Genomic DNA, 13,779 nt, shown 5'->3' with positions numbered 1-13,779 from the left:
CCTTCTAGCTCGATCAGTCTTCAACCAATTGGCTCCAGATATATGTCTTCATCCCCAAAACACTCAGTTTCCTTCCAAAGTAGCCTAGAACCTGTGCAGACTCACAAAACACTAAAAAGACTCTAAAAGCACACTTTGACTCAATAAAAGACTCAAAACAAATACCAAAACTATGGTTAAAATCCTATAAAATACAGACACATCAGTAGGGTACCCTTCCCATACACCTCTTCTAAGCTTACCTAGTGAATATAGGAAAAACGATCTGTATCCCCCAGAAACTTTCATATAGCACCACATCCACCCAGTTTTTAAACGTCGATCTCTGTCCCCCCAATTTGTAAGTTTCAGTCCAGTATCTCGCCAAATTTAATGTTCGAAACTTCTATCCACACATTATGCTAAAATCGTGGTTTATTATTGGTTTACGCGGTTTATGAAACAAAACCAATGCGAAACCAAAAACCGAATACAGTAAACCGAATATAGACCCGATTTCACAACCCGAAATATATACCCAGTGTGAAGAATCCCTAAATTAAAAAATTTAGAACCCTAGTTTTAATTTTGCTCTCTTCATCGATATTTTAGATTTCTATTTTCAACAGCTGAGCTTGGATATGAGCAATTCATCTGGAGCTACGAGTGCAACATCCAATGTCCAACAGAGAAGAAGAGTTGTGGGTGTACCGAAGACGTGTTGGTGTGGAGCTAGTATCGTGGCTTTGATTTCAAAATTCGCTGCCAATCCATACCGCTGTTACTATCGGTGTGGTTATGCTGCATCACATAAGGTAATGTGTTTGATTTTTGGATTGTTTTGGACAAATTTCACTCTAATTCTCTGTGCTTTGTAGCTCATTGATGATAACCACAATTTCAAGTGGGTTGACGAAGCATTGTTGGATGAGATTGAGAGATTGGCTGTCAGAACGGCTGTACTTGAACAAACAGTGTCCCAGATTACAACAGAGACTATGGATCACCAAAAGATTGTTTTTTAGAAGATGCAAATGAAGCTAGAGAAAGAGATTTTTGAGAGAGTAGAAGAAGAACTGTTGGAAACCAAATCAAGTCTGAAGAAAATAATGATTGTTGTAATTGTAGGTTGTATGATCATGATTGGTTTGAGCAAACTGATAGTTTGATTGGCTTGTAGTTGTTGGTTTTGTTATGTATGGGCTTGTAGTTGTTGGGTTTGTTATGTATTGTGTTGTTGTTGTTAGTGTTATGTTCTTCTTGTTGTAGGACACCCACAACTCTTTTTCTCTGTTGGACATTGGATGTTGCACTCGTAGCTCCAGATGAATTGCTCATATCCAAGCTCAGCTGTTGAAAATAGAAATCTAAAATATCGATGAAGAGAGCAAAATTAAAACTAGGGTTCTAAATTTTTTAATTTAGGGATTCTTCACACTAGGTATATATTTCGGGTTGTGAAATCGGGTCTCAATTCGGTTTACTGTATTCAGTTTTTGGTTTCGCATTGGTTTTGTTTCATAAACCGCGTAAACCAATAATAAACCACGATTTTAGCATAATGTGTGGATAGAAGTTTCGAACATTAAATTTGGGGAGATACTGGACTGAAACTTACAAATTGGGGGGACAGAGATCGACGTTTAAAAACTGGGTGGATGTGGTGCTATATGAAAGTTTATGGGGGGGGATACAGATCGTTTTTTCGTGAATATAACCAAATAGTATCTTTAGTTTAGTTGGTATATGAAACCATATGTAGCTTTATGGTCACCAGTTCAAATCTGTATATGTTTTATAATATAGGATGTTTTTGAGAAGTTTTTTTGTTTCATAATATTGATGTTTTCAAGTTTCTATGTTACGTTTACATTAGTTTAATATTTTTTATTATGCAGTCTTGTTTATAATTGGTTGAATTTTTTTAAAATGATTATTTCTTAATCTGCGTGCTTTTACTTAAAACATCTTATATGTTGAAACCGATGAAATATTTGTTTGATGTCTTACTTTAGCAACTTTACTTTAGCTTTTAGTATATTCCTGCGCCGTATAACCAGACGCCTAGATGACCGCCTAAACCGCTTAATATAACTTACATAAATTTTATTTTAATATTTATTTTTGATTTTTAAATTACATATATTTAAATTATTATGTTTTATATCTATATATACGTAATTATAAACATTTATATGTTGTTAATATAACTTAAATAAATGTATTTTCTTACTTTTGTTTATAATTTATAAAAAATTTTAGTTTTATAACATATATTTTTGTATAATTATATATATATATAATGTTTTATGTTGTAAACGCCTAAACCGCCTAAAAACCGTCTACGCCCCGACTAAGCGTTCTAGGCGCTAGGTGCTGGGTCACCGCCCAGATACCGCCTAGCGTTTTCTTGAACACTGCGTATAACATAGCATTTGTGGATAGTTACTGTTGTAAGCGTTTAACAACAATCACACAAATTGTCTTGATAGTTTGATTTTAAAACTTTTTCTTACTAGACTCAACCTTCATCGTATTTTCCCTAATTATGATGGTTTTGTGTATTTTTTTAATTAGATATCCAGCCGTCTAACAAATTGATAATCATTTTTTTTTTGTAACACAAGTTTAGACACTACGTGGATTGGACAATGTAAATGGGCTTGGCCCAATCTATTTGACTTTGTGTATGTCGATCGTGTTCCTCGCACTTTGCAGTGTTCTTTTCTCTTTTCTCCCTCAAACTCACTCTTCTTCCCGACACATCATACTCCGATCTTCTTCGCTTAATTCCATATCTGAAGTCAAAATTTTCATCAGGAACCTGGAAACGATTTAGATTCGAAAAATCTGAACTCTGTAGGTGATGTTTTAAGCAAGGATACTCAGTTTATGGAGACCGAACCGTTGCGTCGAATGTGGAATTAATCGTGGGTGTTGTTGAAACCCTAATTTCGTTGGTTTAGTGTTTTCTAGCACAGTTTTTTCGCAACACAGACTAAAATCAAATGAAGAAGAAACAAGAAGAGAGTTCGTTGGAGAAACTGAGCACTTGGTATCAAGATGGAGAGCAAGAAGATGGGGAGAGAAGTGAGAAGAGAAGGATGAGTCTTAAAGCATCGGACTTTGAGTGTTCTCGAGGCGGTGGGAGTAAAAGCAAAGAAGATAACAAGTCTCTGGTTGATGCAGAGCATCAAGATCGTGATTCCAAGGGTTCTGATAAGAGAGAGAGAGACGAGAGAGAACGAACTCATGGGTCTTCTTCTGATTTGAGTAAGAGGAAGAGATGGGATGAAGCTGTTGTTCCTGTTAATGATGGTGATTATAAAAGTAGTAAGCTTTCTGATTCTATACATGATAGTAGTGGTGGAGAGAAAGGTTCTGTTAGCAATGAACATGGTGAGGGTAGGTGTCATTCGAAGTCTGATAGGAGTTTGAAGGCTAGTAGTAGAGAGGATAAGAGTAAGAGTCGAGGTGTGAAAGATGATGATAAGGGTAGTCCTCTCAAGAAAACGAGTGGTAAGGATGGTTCTGAGACAGTGAGAGAAGTGGGTCGATCTAACAGGTCTAAGACACCAGACAGAAGTGGGAAGCGTCATCAAGAATCTGAACATTCGGATGCAGACTACGAAAAAGAGAAATATGGTCGGAAAGATGAGAGATCCAGAGGTAGGGATGATGGCTGGTCTGATAGGGATAGGGATCAAGAAGGCTCAAAGGATACTTGGAAGAGAAGACATTCTAGTATTAGTGATAAAGATCAGAAAGATGGGGACTTGCTTTATGATCGTGGCAGGGAACGGGAGTTCCCAAGGCAAGGACGTGAAAGGAGTGAAGGCGAGAGGTCTCATGGTCGTTTGGGTGGCAGGAAAGATGGAAACAGGGGTGAAGCAGTTAAAGCTTTGTCAAGTGGTGGCGTTTCAAATGAGAATTATGATGTAATTGAGATACAAACCAAGCCACTTGATTATGTCAGAGCAGAATCAGGTCCCAACTTTGCTCGTACGACTGAATCGGGTCAGCAGCCTCCTAAAAGGCCTACGAATAATGATGAAGAGTGGGTTTACAACCAGGAAGGTAGTAGACAGAGAAGTGAGACTTTTGGGTTTGGAACTTATGGGGAGGATTCGAGAGATGAAGCTGGTGAAGCCAGTTCTGATTACTCAGGGGCTAAAGCAAGAAACCAGAGAGGTGCAACCCCTGGTCGAACTCATTCTATGCAAACCCCTAATAGAGGTCCGCAGGCTCCACAAGGCATGAGAGGGAACAGACCCTCAAGGGGTGGGAAAGGAAGACCTGCTGGTGGCAGAGAGAACCAACAAGGTGCCATTACAATGCCTATCATGGCGTCACCATTTGCGAATCTTGGAATGCCACCACCCAGCCCTATTCATTCTCTTACTCCTGGTATCTCGCCAATTCCAGGCGGTCCTGTTACCCCTATCTTCATGCCTTCATTTGCCCCGACTCTTGTCTGGCCTGGGGCCCGAGGAGTTGATGGCAGTATGTTACCTGTTCCTCCTGTTCTCTCGCCTCTTCCTCCTGGACCATCAGGCCCAAGATTTCCTTCAATTGGCACTCCACCAAACCCGAATATGTTCTTTAATCCACCAGGTTCTGACAGAGGAGGGCCACCTAACTTCTCTGGGCCTGCATTTAATGTTTCTGGACAAATGGGACGTGGAATGCCATCTGATAAAAATTCAGGGGGTTGGGTTCCTCCTCGAGGTGGTGGACCTCCTGGAAAAGCTCCTTCTAGGGGAGAGCAAAATGACTATTCCCAGAACTTTGTGGATACTGGAATGCGTCCCCAGAATTTCATCCGAGAGCTGGAGCTTACCAATGTGGAAGACTACCCCAAGCTGAGAGAGCTCATACAGAAGAAGGATGAGATTGTATCTAACTCAGCTTCTGCACCAATGTATTTTAAAGGCGACTTGCATGAAGTTGAGTTATCTCCCGAGTTATTTGGAACAAAGTTTGATGTTATTCTTGTTGACCCACCGTGGGAGGAATATGTCCATAGAGCTCCTGGTGTTTCTGATAGTATGGAGTATTGGACATTTGAAGACATTATCAATCTCAAGATTGAGGTGACTATTCTTTACACATTCTCTTGGGATATATTTTTTGTACTACTCTTTGCTTAGCACTAGATCTACTAGTGCAGATATCATTTTTCATCTTGAGTAATAGGTAGAGGAAATAGTGATACTGAACATATAGTACTAAAACCATAGAGATAGTGAGATCCACTAAGAAGAAAGGCTACAAGAAATGATGGGAGGCTGACCAAGACCGAATCATGGGTCGCAAAACGATAATTTTGTCACACTCAAATACAAGGATTCAATGTGTTTTTAGAGACCTAACTTGCACTAAAGATGATGAATCATCAGCTCCCCAATAGTCGAGTACCGAAGAAAGAGTTCAAGATAAAACTGCTTTGCCACAAAACATGGTTTAACTATTAAAACCATCAGATAGTTTTTTCCCTCAAAATTACGGGTTCGTATTTTCTGGCCAAAATTGTAATTTTGTAATTTTCTCGTCAAAACATGATTCCATTTTTGTTTGTCAAAAGATGATTCTGTATTTTCCCTAAAAAACGCATGTCCTTATTTTTCCTGCCAAATCGTAATTACATAATTTTCCCGATAAAAACATGACTCTATGTTTTTCCATCAAAAAATAATTTCCCAATTTTCCCGCCAAAAACATAATTTAATATTTTCGGCAAAAAACGTGATTTTGTATCTGTTTTTGCCAAAAACATAATTCCCAGTTTTTTTTGCCAAAAACACAACCATTTTCCGCCAAAAACGTGATATCACAACTCATTTATGTTATTACTTTTCTGCCAAAAACGTGATATCACAATTCATTTATGTTATTTGTAGTAATATATAATAATAATTAATTATTTATTTATTTTTAGTAAGTTAAACAAATTATTTTACGATTGTGGATATTGTCTTACTGAGGAGTGGTAGAAGAAGAAGTGAGAAAGCTAGCTGACCCTCTACATAGAAGCTGAACGAGTCTTAAGGCTTAACTGTATAAAATATCAGATTAGCAAAAACTCCGAAAATAATTAACACCACATCCTTCTAAATCTGAATTTAGGAAGGTATATATATAGCTTAAAATAGAATATGGGATACATGCAATTCTTATATTTATGTAAACTTTTTTCTTTCTGTTTATTAATTTACTTTCTAAACACAATCAATTTGTTTTTATCATTTAAGATGAAGAAATTATTTTTACTTACGTTTACAGTTCTATTTATCTTCACTGTTCTTGTGATAGGTATGTATTTTTGTTTGGAAACATTTTAACAGATTATTACATATAGCCGTTTTAAAAGTTATAATTTTGAAAACCATATTATTTCTTCAAGATATCGATTCAACTATGGTATATATATTTTGTAGCATAACTATTTGTTCACCTTTGAATTCCATAATATTGGGTCTAACTCTTTTTATAAACAAAAATTGTTATAGACCTAAAAATTGGAACTGCAACTTGATATATTAGTATATTACACTTTTTCTTTCAATAATTTAGTATTTTATAGTTAAAAATTAAATTTATATAATATTTTAAAATCACCTCAGTATAATTCTTCTTAGTAAAATGTTTTGTGGTTTTGTTTAGAACAATCACTTTTTTTTTTTTTTTTTTGTAAAAGTATTTGTTATGTCAATACCTTTACTTACACTCAATAGAAAAAAATCTAATTTTTACCATTTTCTTCACGAAAACTTATGATTTTGTAATGTTTCATATATGAAAATAACAGGAACTGTACAAGAAAAGCTAACTACATGTAATAGGTTTTTACCTAAAAAACCTGGAAAATGTGTTAAAGAAGATTGTGATCGTTTGTGTAAGAAAAAATGGCCAAAAACAATTGTTGGTCGGTGCTGGCTACCAACAAATGCTACCCAGTGCCTCTGTCAACTATGTGGCACCAGAGCCGGCCCGTAGGACAATCTGGTGAACCAACAGCAAGTGGTCCTTACTTTTATATTCAAAATTTGGCCTTCTTTGTTAAATTGAGGCAAAGTTTTTAGAAATTTTTTGAGTTCAAACCTTCAAAATATAAAAAAGCAGCCTTTTTATTTTTAGTTTGCAGCCTACTAAATTTTTGGGACGGATCTGTGTGGCGTCGCCAGCGAAATTCCTTAATTTTGTTTATCCATAATAAAACTTATATTACTAATTATTAAAATAAAGTAATAAAATATTTGTTGGATCTTCTTGTTCTGATCAGGGGCTGAGAAAGGTGTAGGGCACCCTTCCCATACACCTTTTCTAAACTTACCTAGTGAATATAGGAAAAACGATCTGTATCCCCCCAGAAACTTTCATATAGCACCACATCCACCCAGTTTTTAAACGTCGATCTCTGTCCCCCCAATTTGTAAGTTTCAGTCCAGTATCTCCCCAAATTTAATGTTCGAAACTTCTATCCACACATTATGCTAAAATCGTGGTTTATTATTGGTTTACGCGGTTTATGAAACAAAACCAATGCGAAACCAAAAACCGAATACAGTAAACCGAATTGAGACCCGATTTCACAACCCGAAATATATACCCAGTGTGAAGAATCCCTAAATTAAAAAATTTAGAACCCTAGTTTTAATTTTGCTCTCTTCATCGATATTTTAGATTTCTATTTTCAACAGCTGAGCTTGGATATGAGCAATTCATCTGGAGCTACGAGTGCAACATCCAATGTCCAACAGAGAAGAAGAGTTGTGGGTGTACCGAAGACGTGTTGGTGTGGAGCTAGTATCGTGGCTTTGATTTCAAAATTCGCTGCCAATCTATACCGTTGTTACTATCGGTGTGGTTATGCTGCATCACATAAGGTAATGTGTTTGATTTTTGGATTGTTTTGGACAAATTTCACTCTAATTCTCTGTGCTTTGTAGCTCATTGATGATAACCACAATTTCAAGTGGGTTGACAAAGCATTGTTGGATGAAATTGAGAGATTGGCTGTCAGAACGGCTGTACATGAACAAACAGTGTCCCAGATTACAACAGAGACTATGGATCACCAAAAGATTGTTTTTTAGAAGATGCAAATGAAGCTAGAGAAAGAGATTTTTGAGAGGGTAGAAGAAGAACTGTTGGAAACCAAATCAAGTCTGAAGAAAATAATGATTGTTGTAATTGTAGGTTGTATGATCATTATTGGTTTGAGCAAACTGATAGTTTGATTAGCTTGTAGTTGTTGGTTTTGTTATGTATGGGCTTGTAGTTGTTGGGTTCGTTATGTATTGTGATGTTGTTGTTAGTGTTATGTTCTTCTTGTTGTGTCCTCTTGGTTGTCTAATAAGAAAGGAGATACCAAAATAACAAAAAAAAAAAAGACATTGGCACAAATGGTTCAAAACCAATACCTAAGCCGAATTAAACATCCTAAAAATGCATCCATGGTTCAAAACCAATACATAAGCCGAGTTAAACATCCTAAAACAGAGACCATTACATTAATTATCCTAATCAGATGGGAAAACAAAAACCCGACCATCTAACACTTCCTAATCCTTCATCCTTGCTAGATCATCCTTGAGACATCACAACTCCTTGAGACGGTTCCACTTGAGTGCCTTGAGTGCCTTGAGCAAGTTCAAATGTCTAAGACACAAGATGTTAATACCCCAAAAAAGCAAGAGGTTAATAACTGAATAAATACAACACACTACCAATGAACCCAAAATCAGAATGTTTATTACCTTTTGGCGATCAGAGACTATGATATAACCATCACCATCCATTAGTCCCAAATCAGCCTTAATATTCCTCACAAACCACAACCAATTTACTATGTTTTCTACTTGTACACACCCCCATGCTATTGGGTAGATAGCATTATCTGAATCTCTACCTAAAGCAACCAACAACTGACCTTTAACTTTACCTTTTATAAAGGTTCCATCTAAACCTATTAGTGGCCTACAAGAATCTTTCCATGTTATCTTGAGCACATCAAAGCAGACATAGAAACTGTTGAATACCCCTTCTCCTGCATCGTTAGTCACAGTGTCAACTTCAACAGTTGAATCTTGGTTTGATTCTCGTATCTGAGACGCGTAATCTTGGAGCCTTGCAAACTGCTCATCATACTCTTTCTCAATCTATCTCAAAGCTTTATTCCTTGCAGCTTGACATTGAGGCCTGGATACAGTGATCTTCCATTTCGCTTTAATGGTTTGTTCTATCTATATTGGCATGAAATACTCAGGTTCTTCTCTAATTTGATCTAGAAACAACCTAGAGATAACAAGAACCTTCAACATCTCACAATCTCCATTCGGATTACATGTATGCTTATCAATGTACTTATTCACCCTCCACCTCCTACATTTCTTAGTGATTGCACAATATATGCGCCAAATACATCCATCTCCAGCACATCTAAATCCAATCTTGGTTTTATCATACATGTACTGTGCGATGTTGCATCCAGTCTTCAGAGCATGGCCGAGTACAGCTTCCTTAAATGCAATGGCGTTGAAGAATATTTGGTGATAGTACAAAGTCCCATCGACTTTTCTGATGTTGTTCCGCTTTCTCACTCGACGAGCTTCATCATCTTCATCACTTGAACTGTCCGGATACTCATCATGAACGATCGATGGTTCGTCTATAAACTCCACTACGGCTTTCTCGATGTCAAACGTGTCTCGCTCTCTTGGATCTTCATCGTCGGGTTCATCGTCTTGGATCGGACCTTCTGCTCCTTCCTCTGACGGAACAGACCCAGTAGCCTCGTCATGAACGACTATCGCATTCGTCTCCAGCTCATTCGAATCCATGGAAATTGAGATTTTTTCCTTTCTAGGGTTCTTCGATTTGGGGATTTGGGGATTTTTATGTTTTGGGGATTTTAGGATAAATGGGTATTGTTTAACGGGTTGAATCGGGTCGATTTGGGTTAATTTCTGGGTTAATCCGGTTTAATTTTGTTGGCATGCAGTTAATGTATTTCCTGGAACAGTAAACCAATGATAAACCACGATTTTAGCATAATGTGTGGACAGAAGTTTCGAACTTTAAATTTGGGGGGATACTGGACTGAAACTTACAAATTGGGGGAACAGAGATCGACGTTTCAAAACTGGGTGGATTTGGTGCTATATAAAAGTTTATGGGGGGGATACAGATCGTTTTTCCGTGAATATAACCAAATAGTATCTTTAGTTTAGTTGGTATGTGAAAGCATATGTAGCTTTATGGTCACCAATTCAAATCTGTATATGTTTTATAATATATGATGTTTTTGAGAAGTTTTTTTGTTTCATAATATTGATGTTTTCAAGTTTCTATGTTACTTTTACATAAGTTTAATATTTTTATTATGCAGTCTTGTTTATAATTGGTTGAATTTTTTTAAAATGATTATTTCTTAATCTGCGTGCTTTTACTTAAAACATCTTATATGTTGAAACCGATGAAATATTTGTTTGATCTCTTACTTTAGCAACTTTACTTTAGCTTTTAGTATATTCCTGCGCCTTATAACCAGACGCCTAGATGACCGCCTAAACCGCTTAATATAACTTACATAAATTTTATTTTAATATTTATTGTTGATTTTTAAATTACATATATTTAAATTATTATGTTTTATATCTATATATACGTAATTATAAACATTTATATGTTGTTAGTAAAACTTAAATAAATGTATTTTCTTACTTTTGTATATAATTTATAAATTTTTTTAGTTTTATAACATATATTTTTGTATAATTATATATATATAATGTTTTATGTTGTAAACGCCTAAACCGCCTAAAAACCGTCTACGCCCCGACTAAGCGTTCTAGGCGCTAGGTGCTGGTTCACCGCCCAGATACCGCCTAGCGTTTTCTTGAACATTGCGTATAACATAGCATTTGTGGATAGTTACTGTTGTAAGCGTTTAACAACAATCACACAAATTGTCTTGATAGTTTGATTTTAAAACTTTTTCTTACTAGACTCAACCTTCATGGTATTTTCCCTAATTATGATGGTTTTGTGTATTTTTTTAATTAGATATCCAGCCGTCTAACAAATTGATAATCATTTTTTTTTTGTAACACAAGTTTAGACACTACGTGGATTGGACAATGTAAATGGGCTTGGCCTAATCTATTTGACTTTGTGTATGTCGATCGTGTTCCTCGCACTTCGCAGTGTTCTTTTCTCTTCTCTCCCTCAAACTCACTCTTCTTCCCGACACATCATACTCCGATCTTCTTCGCTTAATTCCATATCTGAAGTCAAAATTTTCATCAGGAACCTGGAAACGATTTAGATTCGAAAAATCTGAACTCTGTAGGTGATGTTTTAAGCAAGGATACTCAGTTTATGGAGACCGAACCGTTGCGTCCAATGTGGAATTAATCTTGGGTGTTGTTGAAACCCTAATTACGTTGGTTTAGGGTTTTGTAGCACAGTTTTTTCGCAACACAGACTAAAATCAAATGAAGAAGAAACAAGAAGAGAGTTCATTGGAGAAGCTGAGCACTTGGTATCAAGATGGAGAGCAAGAAGGTGGGGAGAGAAGTTAGAAGAGAAGGATGAGTCTTAAAGCATCGGACTTTGAGAGTTCTCGAAGCGGTGGGAGTAAAAGCAAAGAAGATAACAAGTCTTTGGTTGATGCAGAGCATCAAGATCGTGATTCCAAGGGTTCTGATAAGAGAGAGAGAGACGGGAGAGAACGTACTCATGGGTCTTCTTCTGATTCGAGTAAGAGGAAAAGATGGGATGAAGCTGCTGTTCCTGTTAATGATGGTGATTATAAAAGTAGTAAGCTTTCTGATTCTAGACATGATAGTAGTGGTGGAGAGAAAGGTTCTGTTAGTAATGAACATGGTGAGGGTAGGAGTCATTCGAAGTCTGATAGGAGTTTGAAGGCTAGTAGTAGAGAGGATAAGAGTAAGAGTCAAGGTGTGAAAGATGATGATAGGGGTAGTCCTCTCAAGAAAACGAGTGGTAAGGATGGTTCTGAGACAGTGAGAGAAGTGGGTCGATCTAACAGGTCTAAGACACCAGACAGAAGTGGGAAGCGTCATCAAGAATCTGAACATTCGGATGTAGACTACGAAAAAGAGAAATATGGTCGGAAAGATGAGAGATCCAGAGGTAGGGATGATGGCTGGTCTGATAGGGATAGGGATCAAGAAGGCTCAATGGATACTTGGAAGAGAAGACATTCTAGTATTAGTGATAAAGATCAGAAAGATGGGGACTTGCTTTATGATCGTGGCAGGGAACGGGAGTTCCCAAGGCAAGGACGTGAAAGGAGTGAAGGCGAGAGGTCTCATGGTCGTTTGGGTGGCAGGAAAGATGGAAACAGGGGTGAAGCAGTTAAAGCTTTGTCAAGTGGTGGCGTTTCAAATGAGAATTATGATGTAATTGAGATACAAACCAAGCCACTTGATTATGTCAGAGCAGAATCAGGTCCCAACTTTGCTCGTACGACTGAATCCGGTCAGCAGCCTCCTAAAAAGCCTACTAATAATGATGAAGAGTGGGTTTACAACCAGGAAGGTAGTAGACAGAGAAGTGAGACTTTTGGGTTTGGAACTTATGGGGAGGATTCGAGAGATGAAGCTGGTGAAGCCAGTTCTGATTACTCAGGGGCTAAAGCAAGAAACCAGAGAGGTGCAACCCCTGGTCGAACTCATTCTATGCAAACCCCTAATAGAGGTCCGCAGGCTCCACAAGGCATGAGAGGGAACAGACCCTCAAGGGGTGGGAAAGGAAGACCTGCTGGTGGCAGAGAGAACCAACAAGGTGCCATTACAATGCCTATCATGGCGTCACCATTTGCGAATCTTGGAATGCCACCACCCAGCCCTATTCATTCTCTTACTCCTGGTATCTCGCCAATTCCAGGCGGTCCTGTTACCCCTATCTTCATGCCTTCATTTGCCCCGACTCTTGTCTGGCCTGGGGCCCGAGGAGTTGATGGCAGTATGTTACCTGTTCCTCCTGTTCTCTCGCCTCTTCCTCCTGGACCATCAGGCCCAAGATTTCCTTCAATTGGCACTCCACCAAACCCGAATATGTTCTTTAATCCACCAGGTTCTGACAGAGGAGGGCCACCTAACTTCTCTGGGCCTGCATTTAATGTTTCTGGACAAATGGGACGTGGAATGCCATCTGATAAAAATTCAGGGGGTTGGGTTCCTCCTCGAGGTGGTGGACCTCCTGGAAAAGCTCCTTCTAGGGGAGAGCAAAATGACTATTCCCAGAACTTTGTGGATACTGGAATGCGTCCCCAGAATTTCATCCGAGAGCTGGAGCTTACCAATGTGGAAGACTACCCCAAGCTGATAGAGCTCATACAGAAGAAGGATGAGATTGTATCTAACTCAGCTTCTGCACCAATGTATTTTAAAGGCGACTTGCATGAAGTTGAGTTATCTCCCGAGTTATTTGGAACAAAGTTTGATGTTATTCTTGTTGACCCACCGTGGGAGGAATATGTCCATAGAGCTCCTGGTGTTTCTGATAGTATGGAGTATTGGACATTTGAGGACATTATCAATCTCAAGATTGAGGTGACTATTCTTTACACATTCTCTTCGGATATATTTTTTGTACTACACTTTGCTTAGCACTAGATCTACTAGTGCAGATATCATTTTTCATCTTGAGTAATAGGTAGAGGAAATAGTGATACTGAACATATAGTACTAAAACCATAGAGATAGTGAGATCCACTAAGAAGAAAGGCTACAAGAAATGATGGGAGGCTGACCAAGACCGAATCATGGG

The 13,779-nt window shown here is 37.8% G+C and overlaps 4 protein-coding genes across 4 annotated transcripts in view; all 4 read left to right on the top strand.

The window, feature by feature from the left end:
* On the top strand, nucleotides 2,724–5,129 carry LOC104738338 (methyltransferase-like protein 1). The gene has a single exon (XM_010458527.2). The coding sequence runs from the start codon at nucleotides 2,988–2,990 to the stop codon at nucleotides 5,127–5,129; it is 2,142 nt and encodes a 713-aa protein (XP_010456829.1). The 5' UTR covers nucleotides 2,724–2,987.
* On the top strand, nucleotides 5,974–7,211 carry LOC109128471 (putative defensin-like protein 142). Its single transcript, XM_019234848.1, has 2 exons — nucleotides 5,974–6,291; nucleotides 6,788–7,211. Exons 1-2 carry the CDS (start codon nucleotides 6,135–6,137, stop codon nucleotides 6,973–6,975), a joined length of 345 nt encoding a protein of 114 aa, XP_019090393.1. The 5' UTR covers nucleotides 5,974–6,134; the 3' UTR covers nucleotides 6,976–7,211.
* Nucleotides 7,692–8,075, top strand: LOC104738337 (uncharacterized protein At4g04775-like). Its single transcript, XM_010458526.1, has 2 exons — nucleotides 7,692–7,865; nucleotides 7,929–8,075. Exons 1-2 carry the CDS (start codon nucleotides 7,692–7,694, stop codon nucleotides 8,073–8,075), a joined length of 321 nt encoding a protein of 106 aa, XP_010456828.1.
* The window catches only part of LOC104738336 (methyltransferase-like protein 1), an 8,710-nt gene continuing 6,472 nt past the window's right edge, over nucleotides 11,542–13,779 (top strand). Inside the window, exon 1 of the mRNA XM_019234580.1 lies at nucleotides 11,542–13,562. Coding sequence (XP_019090125.1) covers nucleotides 11,574–13,562 — 1,989 coding nt within the window. The 5' untranslated portion in view covers nucleotides 11,542–11,573. The remainder of the gene's footprint in view (nucleotides 13,563–13,779) is intronic.

The sequence above is a fragment of the Camelina sativa genome, chromosome 13, assembly GCF_000633955.1.
Source record: "Camelina sativa cultivar DH55 chromosome 13, Cs, whole genome shotgun sequence".
Lineage (NCBI taxonomy): Eukaryota > Viridiplantae > Streptophyta > Magnoliopsida > Brassicales > Brassicaceae > Camelina > Camelina sativa.
The sequence above is the reverse complement of the archived record's forward strand: the minus strand, read 5'-3'. Positions and strand labels throughout refer to the sequence as shown.

Coding starts and splice junctions, on each gene's coding strand:
- LOC104738337 (XM_010458526.1), top strand. CDS start 7,692: ATGAGCAATTCATCTGGAGCTACGAGTGCAACATCCAATGTCCAACAG. Junction 7,866..7,928: donor GTTATGCTGCATCACATAAG/GTAATGTGTTTG, acceptor TGTGCTTTGTAG/CTCATTGATGATAACCACAA.
- LOC109128471 (XM_019234848.1), top strand. CDS start 6,135: ATGGGATACATGCAATTCTTATATTTATGTAAACTTTTTTCTTTCTGT. Junction 6,292..6,787: donor CTTCACTGTTCTTGTGATAG/GTATGTATTTTT, acceptor TGAAAATAACAG/GAACTGTACAAGAAAAGCTA.
- LOC104738338 (XM_010458527.2), top strand. CDS start 2,988: ATGAAGAAGAAACAAGAAGAGAGTTCGTTGGAGAAACTGAGCACTTGG.